Genomic DNA, 23095 nt, shown 5'->3' on the forward strand with positions numbered 1-23095 from the left:
TTATGTTCACCAGTATATTTTACAATTCATTGCCCCCTCCCTTCTAGGGATCTAATTCATAAGACAACGGCCGATAAATTGATGTAATTCCTATGATGGTACACAAAAATATCCCCTTCTGTAGAACAATTAGTGGTTGAAGCATTTGGACACTCAACTCAATGAACCAATCAATCAAAATTTAATATAAGTCCCAAAGGTTGTTAAGAAAACTTTTGGGACTAGCGTAATAACAGCCGAATGTCCCCTTTCTACCTGGTGAAAACTTTAGCACAACCGTAGTTACCTCTTAGTAGGAAATCTTACAAAAAATATTCTAATACTTATTATTTTTGTAAAAATAAGACTTACATATTTTCATCATCGAAGCTATTTTAAATTAGAGTCTGTCCGTCCGTAACAGACTACTAATTTAGGCATTAGTTTAGACTTATATCGAGTTCAAATATAGTATGAATCATGATTCATGTAACAGTTGGGTACAATTTAGAAAGCGTACCAACTAGATAATCTATAATAGATAGTACCAATGTCAATTTATAAGCCTTAATAAAAAAAAATTATGGTCGCTTGTACAACTTTCTGATTTTAAAGCTTCCCTTCATGGATGTTGTCATCCTTGTTTAAAGAGATACCATATAATAAAATAATAAAACTATATAGAAAACAAAATTTCTAGAAGTTTCTACTAAAATCTCATGTACACTATAATACTCTTCTTAATAGTAGTAAAGCTACTCTTCAATTCGCTTTGTATATAATAATATATGTGCTTCGGTACTTATGAATGTTGTTATCCTTGATAATAAGAGATACCATATAATATAAGAAAATAATATTACTAGGTACCTAATCAGAAGAAAAATTTCTAGAAGTTTCCTACTTAAATCTAATGTACACTATAATACTCTTCTTAATAGAAGTGATCGAAGCTACTCTATAGCTCACTTTGTCCGTTTGTCCATTAATAATATTTGTGCTTCGGTATTTATGGATGTTGTTATCCTTGTTAAAAGAGATACCATATAATAAAATAATAAAACTATATAGAAAACAAAATTTCTAGAAGTTTCCTACTTAAATCTAATGTACACTATAATACTCTTCTTAATAGAAGTGATCGAAGCTACTCTATAACTCATTTATTTGTATGTTAGTCCGTAAAACTAAACCCCAATAGACAAAAAATATTCGAGTATGTTTAAAGTTATCATAAACAGGTTTTTAACTATAAAACTTCCTTTAGACAAACAGACACGATACACTTCAGGATAAATGTGAGCAGAAAAAAAAGTAAAAAGTTAACAGATATAAGATGTTTAACTAATATTAAAAAGTATGACTAAGAGGGAATTTTAAAAGAAAGAAAGGAATATGGATATAAAATACGTGGATATATTGACAGGGGAATATTTGTCGTCAATTTAAGTTGCTAATATGGTTATCATTTATATTATAATATGTCAGTTCATTATTCAAGAAGGAGGGTTAAGGATAAAGGGGGTATTGTTATTTTAGCTAGTTGCGAGCATCACTTTATTAGAGTATATGAAAATATGTCGCAACATCCAAGTAATAATATATCGATTGGAAGGAATAATTTTTAAGGGAGTCTCCACTACCGCATATTTTCACATCCACTTAGAGTAATTTGATAATGACACAATAGGAAATAAATAAAAGGGGTAGTTTCAAAAAAGACGAGACTAAAGTAAAGGGGAAGGTGGGTTTGTGCTGTTTTAATAATCCTTTTGTATAAAGTAGTAAGGTTTTTCCTCTGAAGCTTACTATCTCAATAACTACTGAACCGATTAGGTTCTCTTTTAAAGGTAAGCCTCACATAGATCTTGTAATAATTTTAAGCTATTTTTCTAACCCCTCTCTGTCTCTTCGAATAAAGAGTTCAAATGTGGCGTAGCCGCTAATATCGATGTCAAAATAATGCATTACATATGCGGAAGTGAATACCTAACCCATTTTTCCCCTTTACTAAAACAAGGAAACAGGCAGGGAGGCAGGGAGGGAGGGGACATGTGGCTGTTTATTACACTAGTCCTCAAATAACGTTTTCGTAATCGTTGGTTCAACAAATTTTGGGAATTGTGCTGAATTTTGTTTGGTTGGTTCATTAAGTTGAATATCCAAACTTTCAACAACTAACTGTAATCTACATAAGAGGTAATTTTGTGTACCATCATTAAATGTAAAATCAACTTATCGGTCATCGTTTTACTTTTGGTCCGTGGGAAACAGCAAAGATAGATAGATAAATGTATTATGTACATTGCATACAATTGAAATTTGAAAGTCAAGATACGATTGCGATTTACTTTTTTTAAAGCAAAAAAAATTGAGTATAGGAATTTATTTGAAACGAATAAGGTATAAGTTATCAAGTTTTAATTTTACATTTTAAAGTTTTTTTTCTATCGCCTTTCAACAAGGGAACTACATTTCCAGTATGGCTTCGAAACCGATTAATATCCGCGGATTTGAACCGGTTCTCAGTCACACTGCAAACCATGTTACGCATAGAATAGCATTATAGACAGCTTTCCGCAGATATCAAAATGAAAATTAATAGGATTAAAACCAACTTTTTGTTAGCCCCGAGGCGATTAAAAACTAAACTGAGTAGTAGTACAGTAATAAAATTAACCTAGTTAAAATTATGTTTTACTAAGGGAATTTTTGTTTTTAATAGTATAGATTCCCTATTGCTAACTTTTGTTTGGCATTTTGCTTCAATACATAATCTATCATTGATCTAAAGGAATAAGACAATAGCCGATAAATTGATGTACAGTCATTACAAAAGATAATGAACTAAATTACCCCTTCTGTAGATGAAAATTAGTAGTTGAAACATTTGGAAACTCAATTTAATAAACTAAACGATCAAAATTCATTACAAGTACCCAAAGTTGTTAAACTAACGAATAAGTAAACGTTAGTACAAAACTTTCCCCTTTCTGCCAATAAAGTAACATGACTCACCGAAACAACAACAGTGTAACCAACTATTCAGGCAGACAGGATCAATGCCATTTTATTAGCTCTAAAATATATATATGAATTTTTATAAACAATAATAAGTAACAATGTTCAACCCAAGAAATAACAAAATTAACTTAGCTTCAAAATATTAAGACATCCATAAGTAGCGAAGCTCAAAAATTATGAATGGATATCGAGAAAAATTTACTATAGAGCAGTGTCATACAATAAACATTAAACTTGAAAAAATAGGGAAATCACAAACCTTTAAAATCACGAAACTTAAAAGTCTAGGAATCGATCTAGCACCGCAATTAATAGACAAATCTTAATGAAACTTGATAGAAATATGTAAAATATGAGCATATGATATTGAATCATGAATAGGAATCGAGAAAATCACGAGTACTTGAAAATCTTCTAGGAATTGATCAAGCCCCCTAATAAATAGACAAATATCAATAAAACTTGGTGAAAACATTTAAAATGTAAAATTAATAATCTCTGAAAATTTCAGCCCTCTATCTTGAAAAGGAGTTAAAAAAATCACAAAAACTTGAAAATCTAGGAATCGATCTAGAGCACCCCAAATAACAGACAGATGGACAAAACAATGTATAGATTAGATGGGCATATGTCATAAGAATCTTCACTAAAAATTTCGGCTGTATATCTTGAGTAGGAGTCGAGAAAATTACGTTTCCCACTTTCCGTGCCTGACGGACGGATGGACATTTGGAATTATATAGTAGCTTGGCTACTAATAAAGAGAGTTAAAATATAACAAATATAAAACATAATAAGAGGGTCATATTTTCTCTTAATCCCGTTAAGATGGGTTATAATAAGTATCAGTATGATCTAATAAGTGCACTTGACTGGAAGCTTGCACCCAACTTTACGGAATTTTGCACAAAAAAAAATGACGCTCTTTATTTATGGTCCTTTGATTTCATTAAACTAAACTAAATAGAAGAGTCCTCATTAGGCCCATCAACCATCAACGTCGGTCTATTGAGGAGGAAGTATCTCTCATCATTAGGTAGCCAGGTAGGTAGGAAGGTACATGATCTTACATCACAGAGTAGTCTAAAATATAACATATTCTTTATAATAAAGTAGTAAGCTTTTTTTTCTCTTTAGCTTAGGATTTAACGGATTGAATTCTCTTTCTCAGGAAAGCTTAACATAGGTCCCAATATGATTTTAGGCTATTTTATGTCTAGATTTCAGCCTTTTTGTGTGGATTGTGCTAGTATTTTACAAGTTATCACAATAAAAGAATAGAGGGTGCAGAGGTTAAAGTAACTGTATGTTCACGGGGTTGGGACATTAGAAAATCAGCCAATAGTGTCGGAAATATTAAGACAGAAAAGTCGCTACAGAAGAGCAGAAAACAATTTACTAGCAGACAAAAAAGGACCCCGCCACTTGCACCAGGTAGTTGTCTGGGTTATACATCTATACTTATACATTTATTGTAAAAGTAATAAATACGTATGATGCAGACGGAAATAAAGAAACCAAATATAAAGCTGTGACAAAAAGTGTAAATATTCAACTTCAAAGGTAACACAAAAAACGGGAAAAAAGTTATTAACACACAAGAACAACTATGTTCCTTATTAGCATAGCGATATTATATATTTGATAGATATAAGAAACTAGCCTCTAGGGGCTCTATATTTGATTGAATGAAGGAGATGAATAGCCTAAAAGCTAGTGATGGGAATCCGGATCCGGAATCCGAATCCGGAATCCGGAATCCGCCCAATTTTCGGCCTATTTTGGAATCCGAATCCGGAATCCGTTTTTTATAGCGGATTCCGGATTCTAAATTGGTAGGCTAAAATTACCGTCTTGAGTTTTTTTCTTACAATTCCCTCTTAAATTTTTTTGTACATAACAAAGGGAGGGGGCGAAAGTGACACTTTTTGAAACCAAAACTAAAAGTTAAAGGAACTCAACTAAAAAAAGAGTTACAGGTCTGACATTTTGCATGGCAGTTGCTTTTTAGGGGTACAATATGGAACTGTAAAGAAACGGCGTCGCAACCGCCGAAAACCGCCGAGAAAAGGCAAAAAAAAATTAGGCGGGAAACGGCGGTTTTTGGCGGTTGCGCCGCCGTTTCTTCGCAGTTCCATATTGTACCCCTATAAAGCAACTGCCATGCAAAATCTCAGACCTGTAACTCTTTTTTTAGTTGAGTTCCTTTGTTTACTTTTAGTTTTGGTTTCAAAAAGTGTCACTTTCGCCTCCCCCCTTTTAATAAGGGGGGGGGGGAAGTTCTGACACTTTTGCGTAAACAGTGATTATAGGCTTTGTCTTTGGAGATAATGGATAGGTTATTTGGCAAAAAAGTTTCCTTTTGGGATATAGTTTTCCTATTTTCAAAAAAATTTGGATTCGGCCTCCAGGTTCCGGTACTCCAGGCCTCCAGGTGGATTCTGGACAGGTAAAAATTGAAAATTCAAGATAGAACAAAACTTATTTAACAAAAGTTGGTACTTTATGGATGGTATGACCTAATTTGAAGAAATTTTTGAAATCGGGCTCCAGGTTCTGGTACTGCAGGCCTCCAGGTGGATCCTGGATAGGTAAAAATTGAAAATTTTTAATTTTAAAGTTAGAACAAAACTTATTTTACAAAAGTGGCTTCTTTATAGATGGTATTAACTAATCTGAAGAAAATTTTAAAATCGGGCTCCAGGTTCAGATGCTGCAGGCCTCCAGGTGGATCCTGGACATGTAAAAATTGAAAATTTTTACTTTAAAAGTTAGAACAAAACTTATTTAACAAAAGTGGCTTCTTTATGGATGGTATGAACTAATTTGAAGAAAATTTTGAAATCGGGCTCCAGGTTCAGGTGCTGCAGGCCTCCAAGTGGATCCTGAACAGGTAAAGATTGAAAATTTTTAATTTAAAAGTTAGAACAAAACTTATTTAACAAAAGTGGCTTCTTTATGGATGGTATGAACTAATTTGAAGAAAATTTTGAAATCGGGCTCCAGGTTCAGGTACTGCAGGTCTCCAGGTGGATCCTGGACGGGTAAAAATTGATAATTTTTACTTTAAAAGTTAAAACAAAACTTATTTTTACAAAAGTGGCTTCTTTATAGATGGTATTAACTAATCTGAAGAAAATTTTGATATCGGGCTCCAGGTTCAGGTGCTGCAGGCCTCCAGGTGGATCCTGGACAGGTAAAAGTAAAAAATATTTACTTTAAAAGACAAAAGTTAAAACAAAACTTATTTTTACAAAAGTGGCTTCTTTATAAATGGTTTTAACTAATCTGAAGAAAATTTTGAAATCGAGCTCCAGGTTCAGGTACTGCAGGCCTCCAGGTGGATCCTGAACAGATAAACAGTAATTTTTTACTTTAAAAGTTAGAAAAAAACTTATTTAAAAAAAGTGGCTTCTTTATAGATGGTATGAACTATTTTGAAGAAAATTTTGAAATCGGGCTTCAGGTTCAGGTACTGCAGGCCTCCAGGTAGATCCTGGACAGGTAAAAATTGAAATTCTTTACTTTAAAAGTTAGAACAAAACTTATTTAACAAAAGTGGCTTCTTTATGGATGGTAGGAAGTAATTTGAAGAAAATTTTGAAATCGGGCTCCAGGTTCAGGTACTGCAGGCCTCCAGGTGGATCCTGGACAGGTAAAAACTAGAATTTTTTTCTATTAAAGTTAGAACAAAACTTATTGAACAACAGTTGATACTGTATGGATAGTATTAAATACTTTAAAGAAAAATTTGAAATTGGGCGCCAGGTTTAGGTACTGCAGGCCTCCAGGTAGATCCTGGACATGTAAAAATTGAATTTTTTCACTTTAAAAGTTAGATCAAAACTTATTTGACAAAAGTTGATACTTTATGGATGGTATTAACTAATTTGAAGAAAATTTTAAAATTTCAAAATTTTCTTCAAATTACTTCCTACCATCTTTAAAGAAGCCACTTTTGTCAAATAAGTTTTGTTTTAACTTTTAAAGTAAAAATTTTTAATTTTTACCTGTCCAGGATCCACCTGGAGGCCTGCAGTACCTAAACCTGGCGCCCGATTTCAAAATTTTCTTCAAATTACTTTCTACCATCTATAAAGAAGCCACTTTTGTTAAATAATTTTTGTTTTAACTTTTAAAGTAAAAATTGAAATTTTTACCTAAACCTGGAGCCCGATTTCAAAATTTTTTTCAGATTAGTTAATACCATCTATAAAGAAGCCACTTTTGTTAAATAAGTTTTGTTTTAACTTTTAAAGTAAAAATTTCAGTTTTTACCTGTCCAGGATCCACCTGAAGGCCTGCAGTACCAAAACCTGGAGCCCGATTTCAAAATTTTTCTTCAAATTAGTTAATACTATCTATAAAGAAGCCACTTTTATCAAATAAGTTTTGTTCTAACTTTTAAAGTAAAAAAATTCAGTTTTTACCTGTCCAGGATCCACCTGGAGGCCTGCAGCACCTGAACCTGGAGCCCGATTTCAAAAATTTCTTCAAATTAGTTCATACCATTCATAAAGTACAAACTTTTGTTAAATAAGTTTTTTTCTATCTTGAATTTTTAATTTTTACCTGTCCAGAATCCACCTGGAGGCCTGGAGTACCGGAACCTGGAGGCCGAATCCAAAAATTTCTTCAAATTAGTTCATACCATCCATAAAGTACAAACTTTTGTTAAATAAGTTTTGTTCTAACTTTAAAATTAAAAATTTTCAATTTTTACCTGTCCAGGATCCACCTGGAGGCCTGCAGTACCAGAACCTGGAGCCCATTTTTAAAAATTTCTTCAAATTAGTTCATACCATCCATAAAGTACCAACTTTTGTTAAATAAGTTTTGTTCTATCTTGAATTTTTAATTTTTACCTGTCCAGAATCCACCTGGAGGCCTGGAGTACCGGAACCTGGAGGCCGAATCCAAAATTTTTTTGAAAATAGGAAAACTACATCCCAAAAGGAAACTTTTTTGCCAAATAACCTATCCATTATCTCCAAAGACAAAGCCTATAATCACTGTTTACGCAAAAGTGTCAGAACTTACCCCCCCCCCCCTTACTAATGTGATGTAAATGTTTAACACTAACACTTTAAACAAATCAAGGCTTCAACCAAGTAACATAGTGTTAAATTAATGAAAAAAGCTATCCCTCTGTGACGGACGGCCTTTTAAAATACTGCTAGAATCCGGTATCCGAATCCGGAATCCGCCAAAAATAAGAATCCGGAATCCGCAAGAATCCGTCACTTTTTATGACGGATTCCTTCAGAATCCGGAATCCGAATCCGGCCCAAAAATTCGACGGATTCCCATCCCTACTAAAAGCAAACACAAGACTTTAATTCAGAATAAAATAATCTAAAACCATACCGGGAATAATGATAAGCTTCGCTAAAATGGAGAACTAAATTGGGTTATAGTCCCTTTCGTGGCAACGCCTCTTATGGGGGCATTTCTTCGTATTTTCACAGTAGCTTTTCTCCTTTTTCAAGCCACTGCGGGGCAATCACCTAACCCAATATAACCTAAAATAACCTATTAAAAGCCAAATACGACGAATCGCCCCTTAAGGGGCGTTGTCACGAAAGGGACTATAGCCCTAAATTGGTTCGGTGGTTGCATTAATCTTATTGTACAAACAAATAACTTACTAATTGGTATAAGAGGATGTAAATCCCCATTGATAATACACAAAATTACCCCTAAAGTAGAATACAATTTTTGGTTGTAACGAATGGACACTCAACTTCATGTACCAACTAATCAAAATTCAAGAATAGTCCCCAAAGTTGTTAAGCCAACAAGAAAATGTTATCAGTCTTTAAGGTTTAGTGTAATAAACTACACAATGTCCCCTCCCCCCTGATCATAAATATATGAACAAAGTGTATTATTGAAAAGCTGCGTATGAGTTGCTAGTCATAGGTGGAAATAAGTCATAAAAAAGAAATAAGGACACGTTCCTAATTTTGATTTATTGAATTCTGTGTGTATAATGTATATATCCCAGGGATCTTAGGGGATAAGACATTACAACATAAAATTATGTACACCCCCCCACCCCCAATGATAATCAACAGTTATTAGTGGAAATTCTAGACACTTTTTACACCCCAATCAAAGGATAAAAAGAAAGTGTTTATAATTCATAACCTATAATATAAAGTAGTAAGCGTTTTTTGTCTGTCCCGAAGGATCTTACTAACCGCTGAAAATATATTGTTCTCCTTTACAGTGAAGCTTCTTATAGGTCCTGGGAAGGTTTTAAACTATTTTTGGAGTGGGTGTCTTCACCCTCGGGCCTCTCCCCCCACAAAAAAATTACTCTTCTGAAACTCAAATTTAAAATGGGATGAGGTCGACTTTTTCCCCTCCTACCTTATTTGCCCCTAGAGGCTTCTAGGGGCGTAGCCGCTAGAATATCTATAAATTAAACTTAATTTTACCTATCAAACATATCACCCATTGAGTCGCTGATTTATTGTTACAGCTCCACTGATTGTAGAATAGATTTTGATGAAGCAGTACTTGACTTAACATATGTATATGAACATATAACGTCAACCATCTCTTTATTGTTGTTAGCCATCAGATGGTTCAGGAAGGCCCACATCACAGCATTGCCCCCCAACAACAATGACGTGGAAAATCCAAATCCTAACATTAGGGTTGGCAATCCGATTTCGAAATCCGCAATCCTTTAAATTTTGCTCTAATTTTTAGACCTAGAAATCCGATTCCGAAATTCAAATTGCGGATTCGGATTGTTAATTGATATGATTTTTTTTATAATGTGGCAGTAAAAAACAAAAAAGTATTTTATTGTTTTTAATTACAGGTAATATGGATTCTATTTTCAAGCTTATTTTAAGTTAGGTTAAGTAATGATTAGAAAATGGCCGCTGTAGGAACTATAACTTTTTATTCATTAAAAGACCTTTAAAAATATTGCTAGAATTCGCAATCCGAAAATCCATAAAAAAAAAGAATATGTAGTTCGCGGATTAATCCGCTTTTTTTGCGGATTTTTGTGAGAATCCGATTAAAAATGGAGCGGATTGCCAACCCTACCTAGCATAAACCACCGCGCCATGTCCAGGCGGTGCTCACCGCGCACGTTGATTATTTCGTAAACCTCTGGAATGTATTTGTAGCACAGGCTAGAGACAACAAGGATAGCAGATGCCACTGTGAAGAATATGTAGATTCTCAGTGTTGCCAGACAGTAAACAAACTCTAAACTGTCCATGGTGTTTGTTTTCTTCCTTAAATATAATTCAAATCGTCTATTGTCTAAAATTATAATAAAGTAACAGGATGTATTGTCTGTCTGTTTGTACCGATGGATCTCGGTGACCGCTGAACCCAATTATATGGTTCTCCTTTACAGGGTAGCTTCTTATAGGTCCTTATGGGAAGGTTTTAAACCTTTTATAGGGGAGGATACCACCAACCTTCCGAGAGAAATTGCCCCTCCCCCTCCCCACATAAAATTTCTTTTTCTTTTTATATACCTAACATAAAAAATTGGGTTATCGAATTCAACTCCCTCCTCCACAAGTGATCCTAAAGCCCTCTAGGGGAGTAGCCGCTAGTTATCTAAAAACTTAAGTAGGTGTAAAAAGTGTAAAAATAAAATTCAAATTTACACGATATTTCCGTTCTATATTCAGTTACCTTTTGATAAAATAGCGGCAACGTCACTAGAGCCCTTTGAGGGTGGAGTGCGGTTGTTAACTCACGTCAATTTTCAATTTTTATTTTCAAAAAGAAATATACATAAAAATCTGGTGCAACATCCACGTAATAACTGAGGTAAGAGGCGAAAACGCAGGACATTGGAATGTAAAATATGATGGTACCCAATGTTTTATAAACACATTTCGTCATTAGCTGGGTTGAAAACTTTGGTTACTTAGATATTTCAATATTTATTCAAAACTTTTCAACCAAGTAATGGGATATCTACGATTATATTTGCTAATCATAATCGGGTTTAAAAGCTCTTCCCTCAAAATCCGGCGAGAAATGGGACATTGAGCTGATTAACGAACTAGTTCCCAAAGTTTCATTATAGCGTTTTCTTTTTCGTTAGCTAAAGAACTTTATGTTTACTTTCGACCACTTTTGTAATCTACAGAAGGGGTATACCTGCATAATCATTGGGGATATACATCAATTTAACAGCCTTTGTCTTATCCCTTTAGACGAAAAATACAAACGCACCAATTTACGAAAAGCCTGTATTTAACAACCCTACCTTCAAGTAAATAGAACAATTCTATCAAAAAGACAACATTGTTGTTTCAGATATCATTCTTACTTTTTTAATCTGAAAGAAAATATCAGTTTTATTACTCCACACTATTTGCTTTAAATAATAATAACTTCAGTCAAAATATATTATTATTACAATATAAGGATCTAGTCGGAAAAAAACTATAGGTCTTTTTTCCCGGTGACTTTATAGGCTGATAACGGCCGAAAAGCTGGCCGCACAGAATTAAATTACAGCGAGTTTCGCCGATTTAAGTTCAGCCAGCCGTTTGGCAGTTGGCAGCATAAAAAGTTAAAGGAAAAAGCTTTTTGTTTTTCGGGCTCTATCCCATTAGAATTGATAATAAATATACAGAAAAAAATAAGAATTTCGTCTTATTAAGTGGTAAGTTTGATATTTAATTTTTTTATTGATTCTTTTCAGCTAATAAAAATCATTACCTAGTATTTTAAACGAGAATTTTATTTTAAAAACTATTTAATTTTTTCTACATTAAAAAAGCATTTCAAAAATCCTTTGTTAAATTATGCCAGATTGTCGCAGAAATCTGAAAAATATCATTTGCCACGAAGAAAATATAATAAAGGAGTAAAACTGTAAGTTAAAGATACATTTTTACATTAATTTCATAACTATATAATAATATTTTGAAGACATTAGATAAATATCAATAATATTAATGATTTTTTACGTTTACATATTTTAATTTTTTAGCTTTATAATCAAACGCTGAAGACAATTTTTATCATTTTTAACCATAAAATTAGTTGATGCTAGAATGAAAATATTGTAGAACTTTTCAAAATGATGCTTTAAAATGAAATACATCACAGAATTACGTTTTCCAGGATGGCTTCGAAGCCGGTTAATATCCGTTGGATTAGAACCGGTTCTCAGCCATCTGAAAAAATGTGTATAGCAACGTATCAGACAATTTTCGATGAATATTAAAATATAAATCAAAATTAATACCAGTTTTGTTAATCCGCTCCTTTAGGCTAACAAACTGGTTTGAATCTTAAAATTTTTATTTTCATATTCGAGGAAAGCTGTCTATAATACGATGCTATGAATAACTATTTTTATATCAGTAGGCGAACAAACTTAAGTTCTGACACTTTAAAACGACCGATTTTTCATCCTAATATGCTTTTGAATAATAATAAACCCAAAATTCTATCTATAAAATGGCACCAAAGTAAAAAAAAACAGTTCTATTGATTTCTAAAGTATATATTTCAAAAACATATCAAGATGAATTTTCCAAAAATTATCAAACAGCCTATTTTCAAAATTAAAAATTATCATTCGACTATTATAAATAGTTATAATGGGGATTAAAAATGGGTAAAAACCTGCCATATTAAGATATTTCAAAGAACTTTAAACACTTTTTTCAAACAAAAACATACACTTTTAGTATCACTTCTGTTAAATACATAATAATAAATACTCAAATTTTACATTATTAAGATATTAAAATAATTTCATTTTTAACCCAATGACCAAAAATCATTAAATTCACAAAAAATCATGGAAATAAATAATAAAAATGCGGGAAGTAAAATTGTTAAAAATCTCGGGGACGGCAGATTAAGGGAAAATTTATAAATAATGTGATATATTTTTACAAAAAAGCTCAATAGTAATTGTCGACAAATATCTAAACAATACTAAAGAACCTGTTTCATAATAATCTTACAGGACATAAGTTTAGTTGGGTTGAATAAAAATATTTCCAGTATGGCTTAGAAACCGATTAATATCCGCTGGATTAGAACCAATTTTCAGCCATACTGAAAAGCCATGTATAGCACCGTATTAAAGGCAATTTTCCACGAATACTAAATAAAAAATTAAAAACAGTTTTGATAAGAAAACTAGTTAATCTTATAATTTTTTAATTTAATATCCGCGGAAAGCTATCTATGATACGATGCGACAAATAACTAATCTAAATTACAAGAAAAAAAGATTTATTATGGTTGTTTTATGTTTTTATGTGAGCTTCTTTGCAGACAGGTACAGACGGTCCACCACCTTGTTCATAGCCTCCACGATGTCGATGACATTGTCGTAGGTCGTGTCCCGAGTCTCGGGGTTGAACACGATCAATACTCCGGTCTCCTGAATATATTGGGTCACTTTAAATTGATAATTATAACAAGGGATCTAAATGGATAAGACAATGGCCGACAAATTAATGTACATTGCCAATGATAATACACAGAATTGCCCCTTCTGTAGATTGCAATTATTAGTTGAAATGTTTGAACACTTTACTTAATGAACAAACCAATCAAAATTCAATAAAAGTCCCCAAAGTTGTTAAGCTAACAAATAAGAAAATGCCATTGTAAAACTTTAGGGACTAGTGTCATAAACAAACAGCCAATTGTCCCCTGTATCTCTGAATTCACTCTTCAGCCTAATATTTACAAGCAAAAATATTTTACATATGATAATGGGTTAAGATTAAATCATCGTCAATTGTTTTATCCCCCACTTTCCTACTGCTGCTATATCAAGCAGATGACGAGAATTGTGAGAGGAATATCTTAGCATATAAAGAATATTATATCCTCCCTCCCTGAATCAAAGAGTGTTATTTGTTTATAGAGGTTACTAGCGGCTGCGCCCTTGCATTTATTGGAAGGGGTAAGGAAGAGCAGATAATAAGCCGAAAACCATTCTAACAATTAAATCTAAAAAAAATAGCTTTAAACCAGACTGGAACCTATGTGAAACTTTCCTGAAATTGATAGCTATCGATTTCTAACCTGGTCAAGAATACCAAGAAACTTGCTGTCCAAAATCATCTGGCTCAGTTTCCTCTCCACCTGATCCTTGGGTAGACCAATCTTACCAGCTACATACTCAACTTGGACCCTCTTGTATGGCTCAATAATCCTAGATATTAAATATTATTATAATCCTCGGGCAGACCAATCTTACCAGCTACATACTCAACTTGGACCCTCTTGTATGGCTCAATAATCCTAGATATTAAATATTAAAATCCTCGCTACTAACATACTAGGATGAGATAATGGCCGATAAGTTTGTGCACATGATATACAAAAGTACCCCTTCTGTAGATTACAATTAGAGTGATTGATACGTTTGGATACTAAACTAAATTAACCAACCAATCAAAATTCAAAAAAAGGCCCCAAGTTAAGACAACGAAAAAGAAACATTATTTTAAAACTTCCCAACTTTTTTCTACCGGGTGTCCCAAATATATTTTACCTGCACAAATTCTGTTCCAACATTTTGTTGTAGAGGGTGTCTAAATGTTTTGCCACAGTTTTGTCATCCTCCAATTCTTCTCTGTAGGTCTTTACTGCACTCTGAAATATGCGGATTTTTAAGAGGTGGTTGCATGAAATGCATTTAAACTTAAAATCATATTTTTGGCAGCATGCAACCTAAGTGACAGTGTCATTTTCACAAAAACAGCATGACTACTATACTCTGTTGGTCTTTAACGCATTTTTAAAAAAACATTTGGAAGTTAGAATGTTTTCAAAAGTACTTCACAGTTAGCTATTTTATTAATTTAAGCATGCTAGAATTGCCCTGTCGATTTCAAACTTATGATCAAGATTCCTATAACAACTGGGTACAAATCAGAAAGCGTAGCAACTCTGATAGTTACCAGAAATGTTTAAGGCTATTTTCTGCCTATCCCTACCACCTTCTAATACATAGCCCATGAATGCTAGGTTAGAAACTGCTAATAATAAAAAATAAATGTTTACCTGGAAATCGGCCAGAGATCTGGCCTTGGCGGAGGCTGCGACAGCCTTCATGGCCTCCAGATCTTTTCCTGTGTACCTCAGAGCCAGCTTACCAGAAACTAGGGTAGCAACCTTAATAAATAGATAGATAGATAAGCTTTAAACCCCAGAGAGAAAGAGGGTACAATGGGCTGTTTATTTCATTAGTCCCCAAAGTTTTCTAGATGAGAAATACCTATAAAAAAAATATTTTTAAGTGCCGCTAGAGAATGCTGTCATAGAAAAACATGATTAAAAACAGCTGATCCTAACTTAAACAAATTATTTTTTAGTTAAGATATTTTAAAAAAAAAGAAGAAACCTTTCAAAGTGCCGCTAGAGGCCTCTAGGGGCGTAGCCACTAGTGTATGAAAAAAACAAGACCTACCTCATCGGGTAAATTCAGCATTATTTTAGACATAAGCATATATTTTATTACCAATAATAGTATCATTATGTCCAGAATTTTCTTACAATAATAATAAAGACCTACCTCGTCGGGTAAATTCAGCATAATTTTAGATATTAGCATATATTATTAAGCATTGTCTAAACCTTTCTATCAATAATAATAAAGACCTACCTCGTCGGGTAAATTCAGCATGATTTTAGACATAAGCATATATTTTAAAGCTTTCAATGCCATAGGATCCTCCACACTGTCAAACTGTTCAAAAGCCTAAAATAAAGAAGTAGGTTTAATATCTTAAAAGGGTATATAGCATGATTAGATCTTTATTGTCAAATGTTCTTTTTTTATCCTTATATAAAAGTAACAGGATATCTGTCTGTCTTTGTAGATTAAAATCTCGCTCATTGATATGGTTCTTCTTTATAGTGAAGGTTCTTATAGATCTACGGAAAGTTTTAAAACAATTTTAAGAGAGGTTACATCCTAAGAGAAATCGTTGGTCTAACAACTTAGGGGACTGAAGTGAACTTTGATTGGTTGATTCATTAAGTTGAGTGTTCGAACGTTTCAATCACTAGTTTGACTCTAGAGTTAGGGTAATTTTGTTAACATTATGGAGGATGTACAGTACATTAATTTATCGGATAGTGTCTTTTCACTTTAGATTCTTTTTTGTTTTACCTCATAGAAATATGAGAAAGCAGTTTTGAAATCCTTTTCCTCAGATGCGTGCAGCAGTCCTGATTGTAAATCCAACTGGGCCTAAATAAATATAATATTATTTTACATGAAATTTACAAGGATGGCAACCATATTGACAACATCCATAAAAAGCGAAACTCAAAATGAGAAGGAAGGACAAACGAACAATAAATCATGTGGAATGTCAGTCATGATTGTAAATCCAACTGGGCCTAAACAGATATAATATTAGTTTTCATGAAAACTTATGCATAAAACCAGTGTTGCTGGAGCCGGAGCCGTAATTTTCGTTAAAAAAAAGGCTCCGGCTCCGCACTAGATAAATAAAGATTTTTTTTATCAATTATAATTTGGTAACTCTGTTTTGACATGTGCAAATGCCCTTTAAGTTTTTCAAGTCCATTTTTATCAAAAATTGAAGTCAAAAATAAACGTGGAGAAAAAAAATATGTCGAGTTTTTCTTGATTTTTTGTCGGAGCTGGAGCCTGAGCCGCCATCATCACAGACGGCTCCGCGGAGCCGCACCAAAATCAAACGGCTCCGCAACGCTGCATAAAACAGTAGAAAGGACAAACGATATTTTTGTATATCATCATTGGCGAATTTATCGTCCATTGTCTTGTCCCTTTAAGATCCTTTCTTCTTTTATCGCATAGTATATTAGACAGATTTCCGCGGACATTATTATGAAAAATTTTAAGAATAATAGCAGTTTTGTTATCCCCGAGGAGCCCAAGGCATAAACTAACAAAACTGGTATTAATCTTCAAATTTTTATTGTAGTATTCGTGGAAAACTGTATAATGCAAGGACTATGGCAAGTTACTCAAACTTTTCAACCAATATTTTTGATAATCAAATGTACCTGAATCTTGGGGGGAATGTAAATGGAGTTGGCGGTTGTTCTGGCGGATGTCAAAGCTGCGCGGGCCTTGGGCAGATTACTCAAAGCTGCGTACACTTTACTCTCCAATAATTGAACCTGAAAAAATATTAAATCAACAACTAGGATAAAAATAAGTAAGTAAGTTTTTAATATAGTAGGTAATGTTTTCATTTAAAGTTTTTATGCGTTTTATAATTAGGGGCCGGTCCGTCCGTCCGTTACGGTTAGCTCTTCTCGTTATTTTAGAAATGTCCCAACGATTTAAAACGTTGCATGATGATTCATTTAACAGTTATGTGCGATTAAATAATTATCCTATTTATCCGACTTTTGGAATGATGATTCCTAGAACAAAAATATACAATGCTATATGCGATGCGAGGCCTCTTTATAATCAAACCCTAAAATAAAAGTATATCCTTTTACTACCTCCTGTATTAACGCAATTTTGCAACAAGTTAATGTACAATTTTGTTTAGACTTGGAAATTAAATAAAAACTTAATCCAGAGAGGGGGTATTTAATTATGGTGTATATACACTAGTCCCCAAAGTTTTATATCAACGTTTTTTTCATTTGTTTGCAATTTTTTGCGGACTTATTTAATTTTGATTGGTTGGTTCGTTAAGTTGAGTGTTCAAAAGTTTCAACCACTAATTGTAATCTACAAAATTTTATGTATCATCAAGTTTCCCGTCATTGTCTTATCCCTTTAGATTCCTGGTTTAAATTGAACCTAATTTAAAATAACGTACCTCAACGAGCAGATTTTTGTCGTCTAACTTTTTTAATTCTTTCAAAAGTTTAGCTCCCAGGGAGAGGGCGTCCATATACATCTCCTGTTCACCAATAAAACATTCGTTTTAAAATCCTTTGAAACTAACTAGCGGCAGCGCCTCTAAAAAGGCTAAAACATTAAAACATGCAATTTTTTTACTTTTTTAACAAATTCCTGTTTTTTTTTATAAAATGAATGTTTTCCTTATCGTGGTAAAGTGCAATGAGCCTCGCCTCAAGTGCTTGTCTTAAAAACTGTCTCTTCTCCTCGGTAGCCCACTGTATACACTCTTTACATAACTCAACCTAAGCAATATAGAATATTAATTGCGCATTTTCTGTGTAACTATCTTCCTATCTATCTAAATCAGTAGCCAATTAAATACCCGAGTTTTACATAACTCAACCTAAGCAATATAGAACATTAATTGCGCTATTAACTTATCCTTATAATAAAGGAACAGTATCTCTATCTGTCTGTCTATATGTGTGTATGTTTACCGAAGGAACTAGCTAACCGCTGAACCGACATGGTTCTCCTTGACAGGGTAGCTTCTCAAAGGTCCTGGGAAGGTTACAAAAACCCACCCACTCTTTACATAACTCAACATAAGCAATATAGAACAATAAAAGTGTTTTTATGTTATCTTTCTAATAAAGTAACAGGATCTCTATCAATCTGTGTACCGTTATCGACAGATACATAACGACCAGCCCAAGAACAAATAAGTATATCTACTATTAAACTCTATAACAAGTATATCTATCTATGGAACTATCTTTATATCAAACTATCTATCTAGCTGTGTAGTTATCTATCTATCTACCTCGTATCCTGTGGTGGCCTCCATATCCAGATACATATAGTCCAGCCCGCGAACAAGTATATCTATCTATGGAACTATCTTTCTGTGTAGTTATCTATCTACCTCGTATACTGTGGTAGCCTCCATATCCAGATACATATCGACCAGTCCGCGAACAAGTGTATCAATCTATCTTTGTATGTAACACTAAATATCTTTAATTCTATCTATATCTACCTCGTATCCTGTGGTGGCCTCCATATCCAGATACATATCTACCAGGCCGCGCACCAGTTTGGCCGCCTTTGCCTTGCTGAGGAGCTTTGTGAATGGTCGGATCATCTGGATCAACTTCTGCAGGTCTTGCGCGTTACCTTCAGTTTTGTATCTAAATATTAAACATATTATCAATTTCTTATAAATCTAAAAACAGGATGTTTGTCTGTGTGTCTGTAACTAAGTATCTCGCTAACGGTAGAACAGATATAGTTCTACTTTACGATGTAGCTTCTTGGAGGTCCTTGGGAAGGTTTATAGTTATTTTGTGGGGAAGGTACTAACAACCCTTCCAAAACATAACGCTCCTTAAAAAAAGAACCACTAAATAATATTAGCTATATTAGCTAGATAGTACCACATTATGTATCTATCTACTTACTTATTTCCCAACTCTATAATACCAGTCTATCTATGTATCTATTTATCTATGTATCTACCATCTAACTATGTATCTACCATCTATCTATCTATGTATCTACCATCGAACAATCTATGCCTCTACCATCTATCTATCTATGTATCTACCATCAATCTATCTCCTTACTTATTTCCCAACTCCATGATACCAGTCTCCTGTTCCTTCAAAGTTTCCTCGTCCATAGCATCGTTAGCCTCCTCCTCTTTTGCAATCCTTAACATAAACCAAAGATAAATATAATTTACAGGGATCTAAAGGGACAAGACACAGGCCGATAAATTAATATACATTATACATCCCCAATGTCAATAACCAAAATTACCCCTTTAGATAATCTAGGACACCTAGGGTAATGAAAAAGTAAAATTTGGACAAGGTAATTTCGGACTGAGACAGAAGACGAATATTAGACTACTTCTGAAAATCATATTTGAATAAATTGAAGAGCCATCAGCTATCTAACAGAAAGATCTAGTGCATTATTAGAATATTAGTTTTCACGATAAAATACTATTTTGCTAAAAAGAAAATATCCATTTCTAATAAAACAACTAGGTACCTACTTATTTGACATCTTTTCAATTCTTGACATTTCGGAACTCTTTGTTTGAAATACTTTACTATGCAAAAACAAAGAACGCCTACTACTTTTATCCTTTCCCTTTTTTATAACCTCTTTTTTTAGAAGTACCGAAAAATTTGTAGATAGCTAAATGATTAATCACAAAATCATTTTAAAATACTAGTGGCTTTGGCTCTGGCCTTTAGATGAGGGTGGGAAAGGTTAGAAAACAGCATAAAACTACTCCAAAATATTTAAATAGAAAAGTATAACCAATTCGTACCAGTATTTAACGGGAACTTAAGCTACAGTCGAGAAAAAAAACTTACTAATTTTAATAGTTGAATAAAATCCCATACCCGAATATAATTAAACTTGTTCTTGCTTTATTTAATCAAGAGGTATCCAACTAATACAATCCTAGCACGAAAGCTCTTTTTAAACTAATTTCATTAATTTCATATTTTTAACCAACATGTCTAAAAAAAATAGCCCATAGCTTGCAATCTTAATATGCTAAAATATCTCCTTAACAGATAATTTAAAAAAAAAGGCTTACTTTGCCAGATATTCGACAGGGTCCATTTTGATGCCCCCAATACCAGCGTGGAGGTTGGGGTGCTCTATCATCATACTTCCTGCCATATTATCTAAAAAACAACAAAAAATCTTAAAAATTATTTCACAATAAATAAGGTGTTTATTCTGTTGGAATCTCCGGCTAAAAGGGAGGGGGGAAAATAAAAAATATTTTTGAGGGGTTAAAAGAAATAAGTAAAATAAAGATTACTGAAAACATTTTTAAATTTTTCCTCTTCCTTTGGGGAAAATAATAGCAGGGGAGAGGGGGGGCTGAAATATTTTGCAGCCAGGGAAAAAATGAATGTTGTGCAGAATTTCGAAATTGAAATAAAGAATAAAAATCCTGGGTATTGTATAAAGTAGCTAGGCTTATTATTTTCCGGTTAATAACTCTCATTTTAAGTAAGTCTCACGTACAATGGTTTAAGTATGATTTTATGATATCTGCTTTTCCTAACCGCTTCAAACAATCGCAAGACTATTATATTTAAGCAGTTACGTTTTTATTTGCCTGACGCTTAAGATTACAATTTAATAACTACTAAACCAATAGAGTTCTCCATTTAGGGGAAGCAAAACACAGAGATATATGGTTATTGAATGTTAACAATGAAGAGGGAGGTGGGTTTTAGCCAAGTTATCTGTTGTGAAAGCATCAGTAAAGCTTTAATTAGTTAAGGATATATACTTTTTAATATAACTAGCTTCAAACAAAAGACATAGAAAGGAGGGGGTAATACAACCATCTTGTAATCAATGATTAAATGGCACTTCGAATCCGAATTTCGTTACGAAACTTGACATGAGTAATCCTTGGTATGTCTATTTTCCTAAATTTGAACAAAAAGTTGAAAAAGTAACAACTAACAGCTCAGCCGTTTAGCCATTTTTTGGGCAAATCTGTCATAAATTACGTAAGAATCAACTTTTTGATACAATTTTTGCTTTAAATCATGCATGTGAAATGATAGCAAAGACTATTTTCGAAATTTCTAGTACCAGCAACTAGCGGCTAGAAACGTTTGAAAACGTTTTGGAGCGGTAAAAAGTATTATGTGGAGATAGATTTCGTGACGGATTTGCCCTAAAAATAGCCAAAAACTAGCCAAACGGCTTAGCCGCCAGCCGTTCCTTTTCCAGCTTTTTGTTTAATTTATGGAAAATAGACCTATCAAGGATTACTCATGCCAAGTTTCGGAACAAAATTCGTATTCGAAGTACCATATAATAATTGATTACGAGATGGTGGCATTAAAAAAAAAACCTTAAATTTAAAAAACAATATTTTTTCTTTCAATTTTCTTATTTAAATACTTAAAGCAAAAGTGATGTAGAATGTTAATATTAATTTTGTTTTTATATCAATGTATTAAAAAATAAAATTTTTAAGTGTTTAAAAAATAGGTAATAAATTCAAATTACTAATAGATTCACTTTTATAGAACTTATATATATAATTGGTTCAAAACATATATTTTATGCATATAAATAACAAACAAACAACGACACAAAAAGAATTTTTCTTCCAAAATTCTTCAATAATTTGAAAATTTAGGGAAGAAAAACGATTGCGTAAGCCACAAAAAAAATATGTTCACTTAATTGTCCAAAATTGGATTTTAAGCAATTTTCACACTAAAATCTTCGCCTACCCGGCTGCATTGCGTTCAAAACGGCCGTTAGTCAGTCCGTAACGTTTTTGGGCCTCCGTTCGGGGCTAAAACGGAGCGATAACGATTTTAAAGTGATAAAGATTTGTGACAATTTTCTTATTCTCAGTTAGGATGACTGAGCAAGAATAACAATGAACCGGGTTTGGTTTGGTTGGGCACAAGAGAAGGTCTCGGGACTAATTCTATTTAAACAAAATCTCCCATTTATTTTTTATATTTAAGTAATAGAAAAATAGTCCCAATTAATTTTAATTTAAATTTTAACTACTAAAAAACACAATATTCCTTTTCCAAATCATAATAACAAAACAGAAATAAAAATAGCAGCAAATGAAAATAATATTTTTTATGGAGGAATAAATATACAGAGAAATAAAGTACACCCTTCATTTAGTTAATAAAAACGACGACATTAAATTTGAAAACTTATTTTGAAATGACTTACAATTTTAATTCTGAACATAAGAAAAATATAAATAATTTGTTTTTTTATTACTTAAACATTTAACATTTTTCTAGTATGGCGTCGAAATCTACTATAATATCCGCTGGATTAGAATAAGTTCTCAGCTATTTTGAAAAATCATGAATCCTTATTATAAAGTAACAGGATGTTTGTGTGTTTGTATGTTTGTACCGAATGATCTCGCTAACCGCTGAACCGATCGGGTTCTCCTTAACAGGGTAGATTCTCATATGTCCCGGGAAGGTTTATAACTATTTTGGGGGAGGGTAACACCACCCTCCCTAGAGAAATACAATTTTTTTTTAAATTTCTCGATTTTAGAAAGAGAGTTCAACGAAAAATAAACGTCAAACGCAAAATAGCCATATTTTGAAAATAAAAAAAAACATTTAAAGTGCCACTGGATGCCTCTAGGGGCGTAGCCGCTAGTAATAATATATAGCATCGTATTACAGACAATTTTAGACGAAT

At 33.0% G+C, this 23095-nt stretch overlaps 2 protein-coding genes across 3 annotated transcripts in view; both read right to left on the reverse strand.

The window, feature by feature from the left end:
• LOC145325751 (uncharacterized) overlaps positions 1-11339 on the reverse strand; it is a 58352-nt gene extending 47013 nt beyond the window's left edge. The window contains exons 1-4 of the mRNA XM_080168690.1: positions 11261-11339; positions 10072-10265; positions 9447-9657; positions 2998-4086 (exon numbers count right to left, since the gene is read on the reverse strand). The gene's annotated coding sequence lies outside the window, so the exon portion shown is untranslated. The remainder of the gene's footprint in view (positions 1-2997; positions 4087-9446; positions 9658-10071; positions 10266-11260) is intronic.
• Rpn6 (regulatory particle non-ATPase 6) lies at positions 11257-22276 on the reverse strand. 2 transcript variants are annotated; one of them, XM_080168691.1, is made up of 13 exons: positions 22138-22268; positions 20463-20553; positions 19468-19554; positions 18882-19032; positions 18041-18144; positions 17817-17898; positions 17041-17157; positions 16154-16234; positions 15644-15739; positions 15043-15153; positions 14531-14631; positions 14059-14188; positions 11257-13405 (listed from the first exon to the last, which is right to left on the reverse strand). In XM_080168691.1, exons 1-13 carry the CDS (start codon positions 22145-22147, stop codon positions 13277-13279), a joined length of 1290 nt encoding a protein of 429 aa, XP_080024817.1. In that variant the 5' UTR covers positions 22148-22268; the 3' UTR covers positions 11257-13276. The 2 variants fall into 2 exon arrangements, with proteins under 2 accessions (XP_080024817.1, XP_080024818.1); XM_080168692.1 differs by lacking the exons at positions 11257-13405; positions 14059-14188 and adding an exon at positions 14195-14277 and having other exon boundaries at positions 22138-22276.
• Positions 22277-23095: the final 819 nt, after the last annotated feature.

This window comes from Acartia tonsa, chromosome 8 (assembly GCF_053477335.1).
Source record: "Acartia tonsa isolate MP-2025a chromosome 8, ASM5347733v1, whole genome shotgun sequence".
In the NCBI taxonomy this organism is placed as follows: domain Eukaryota; kingdom Metazoa; phylum Arthropoda; class Copepoda; order Calanoida; family Acartiidae; genus Acartia; species Acartia tonsa.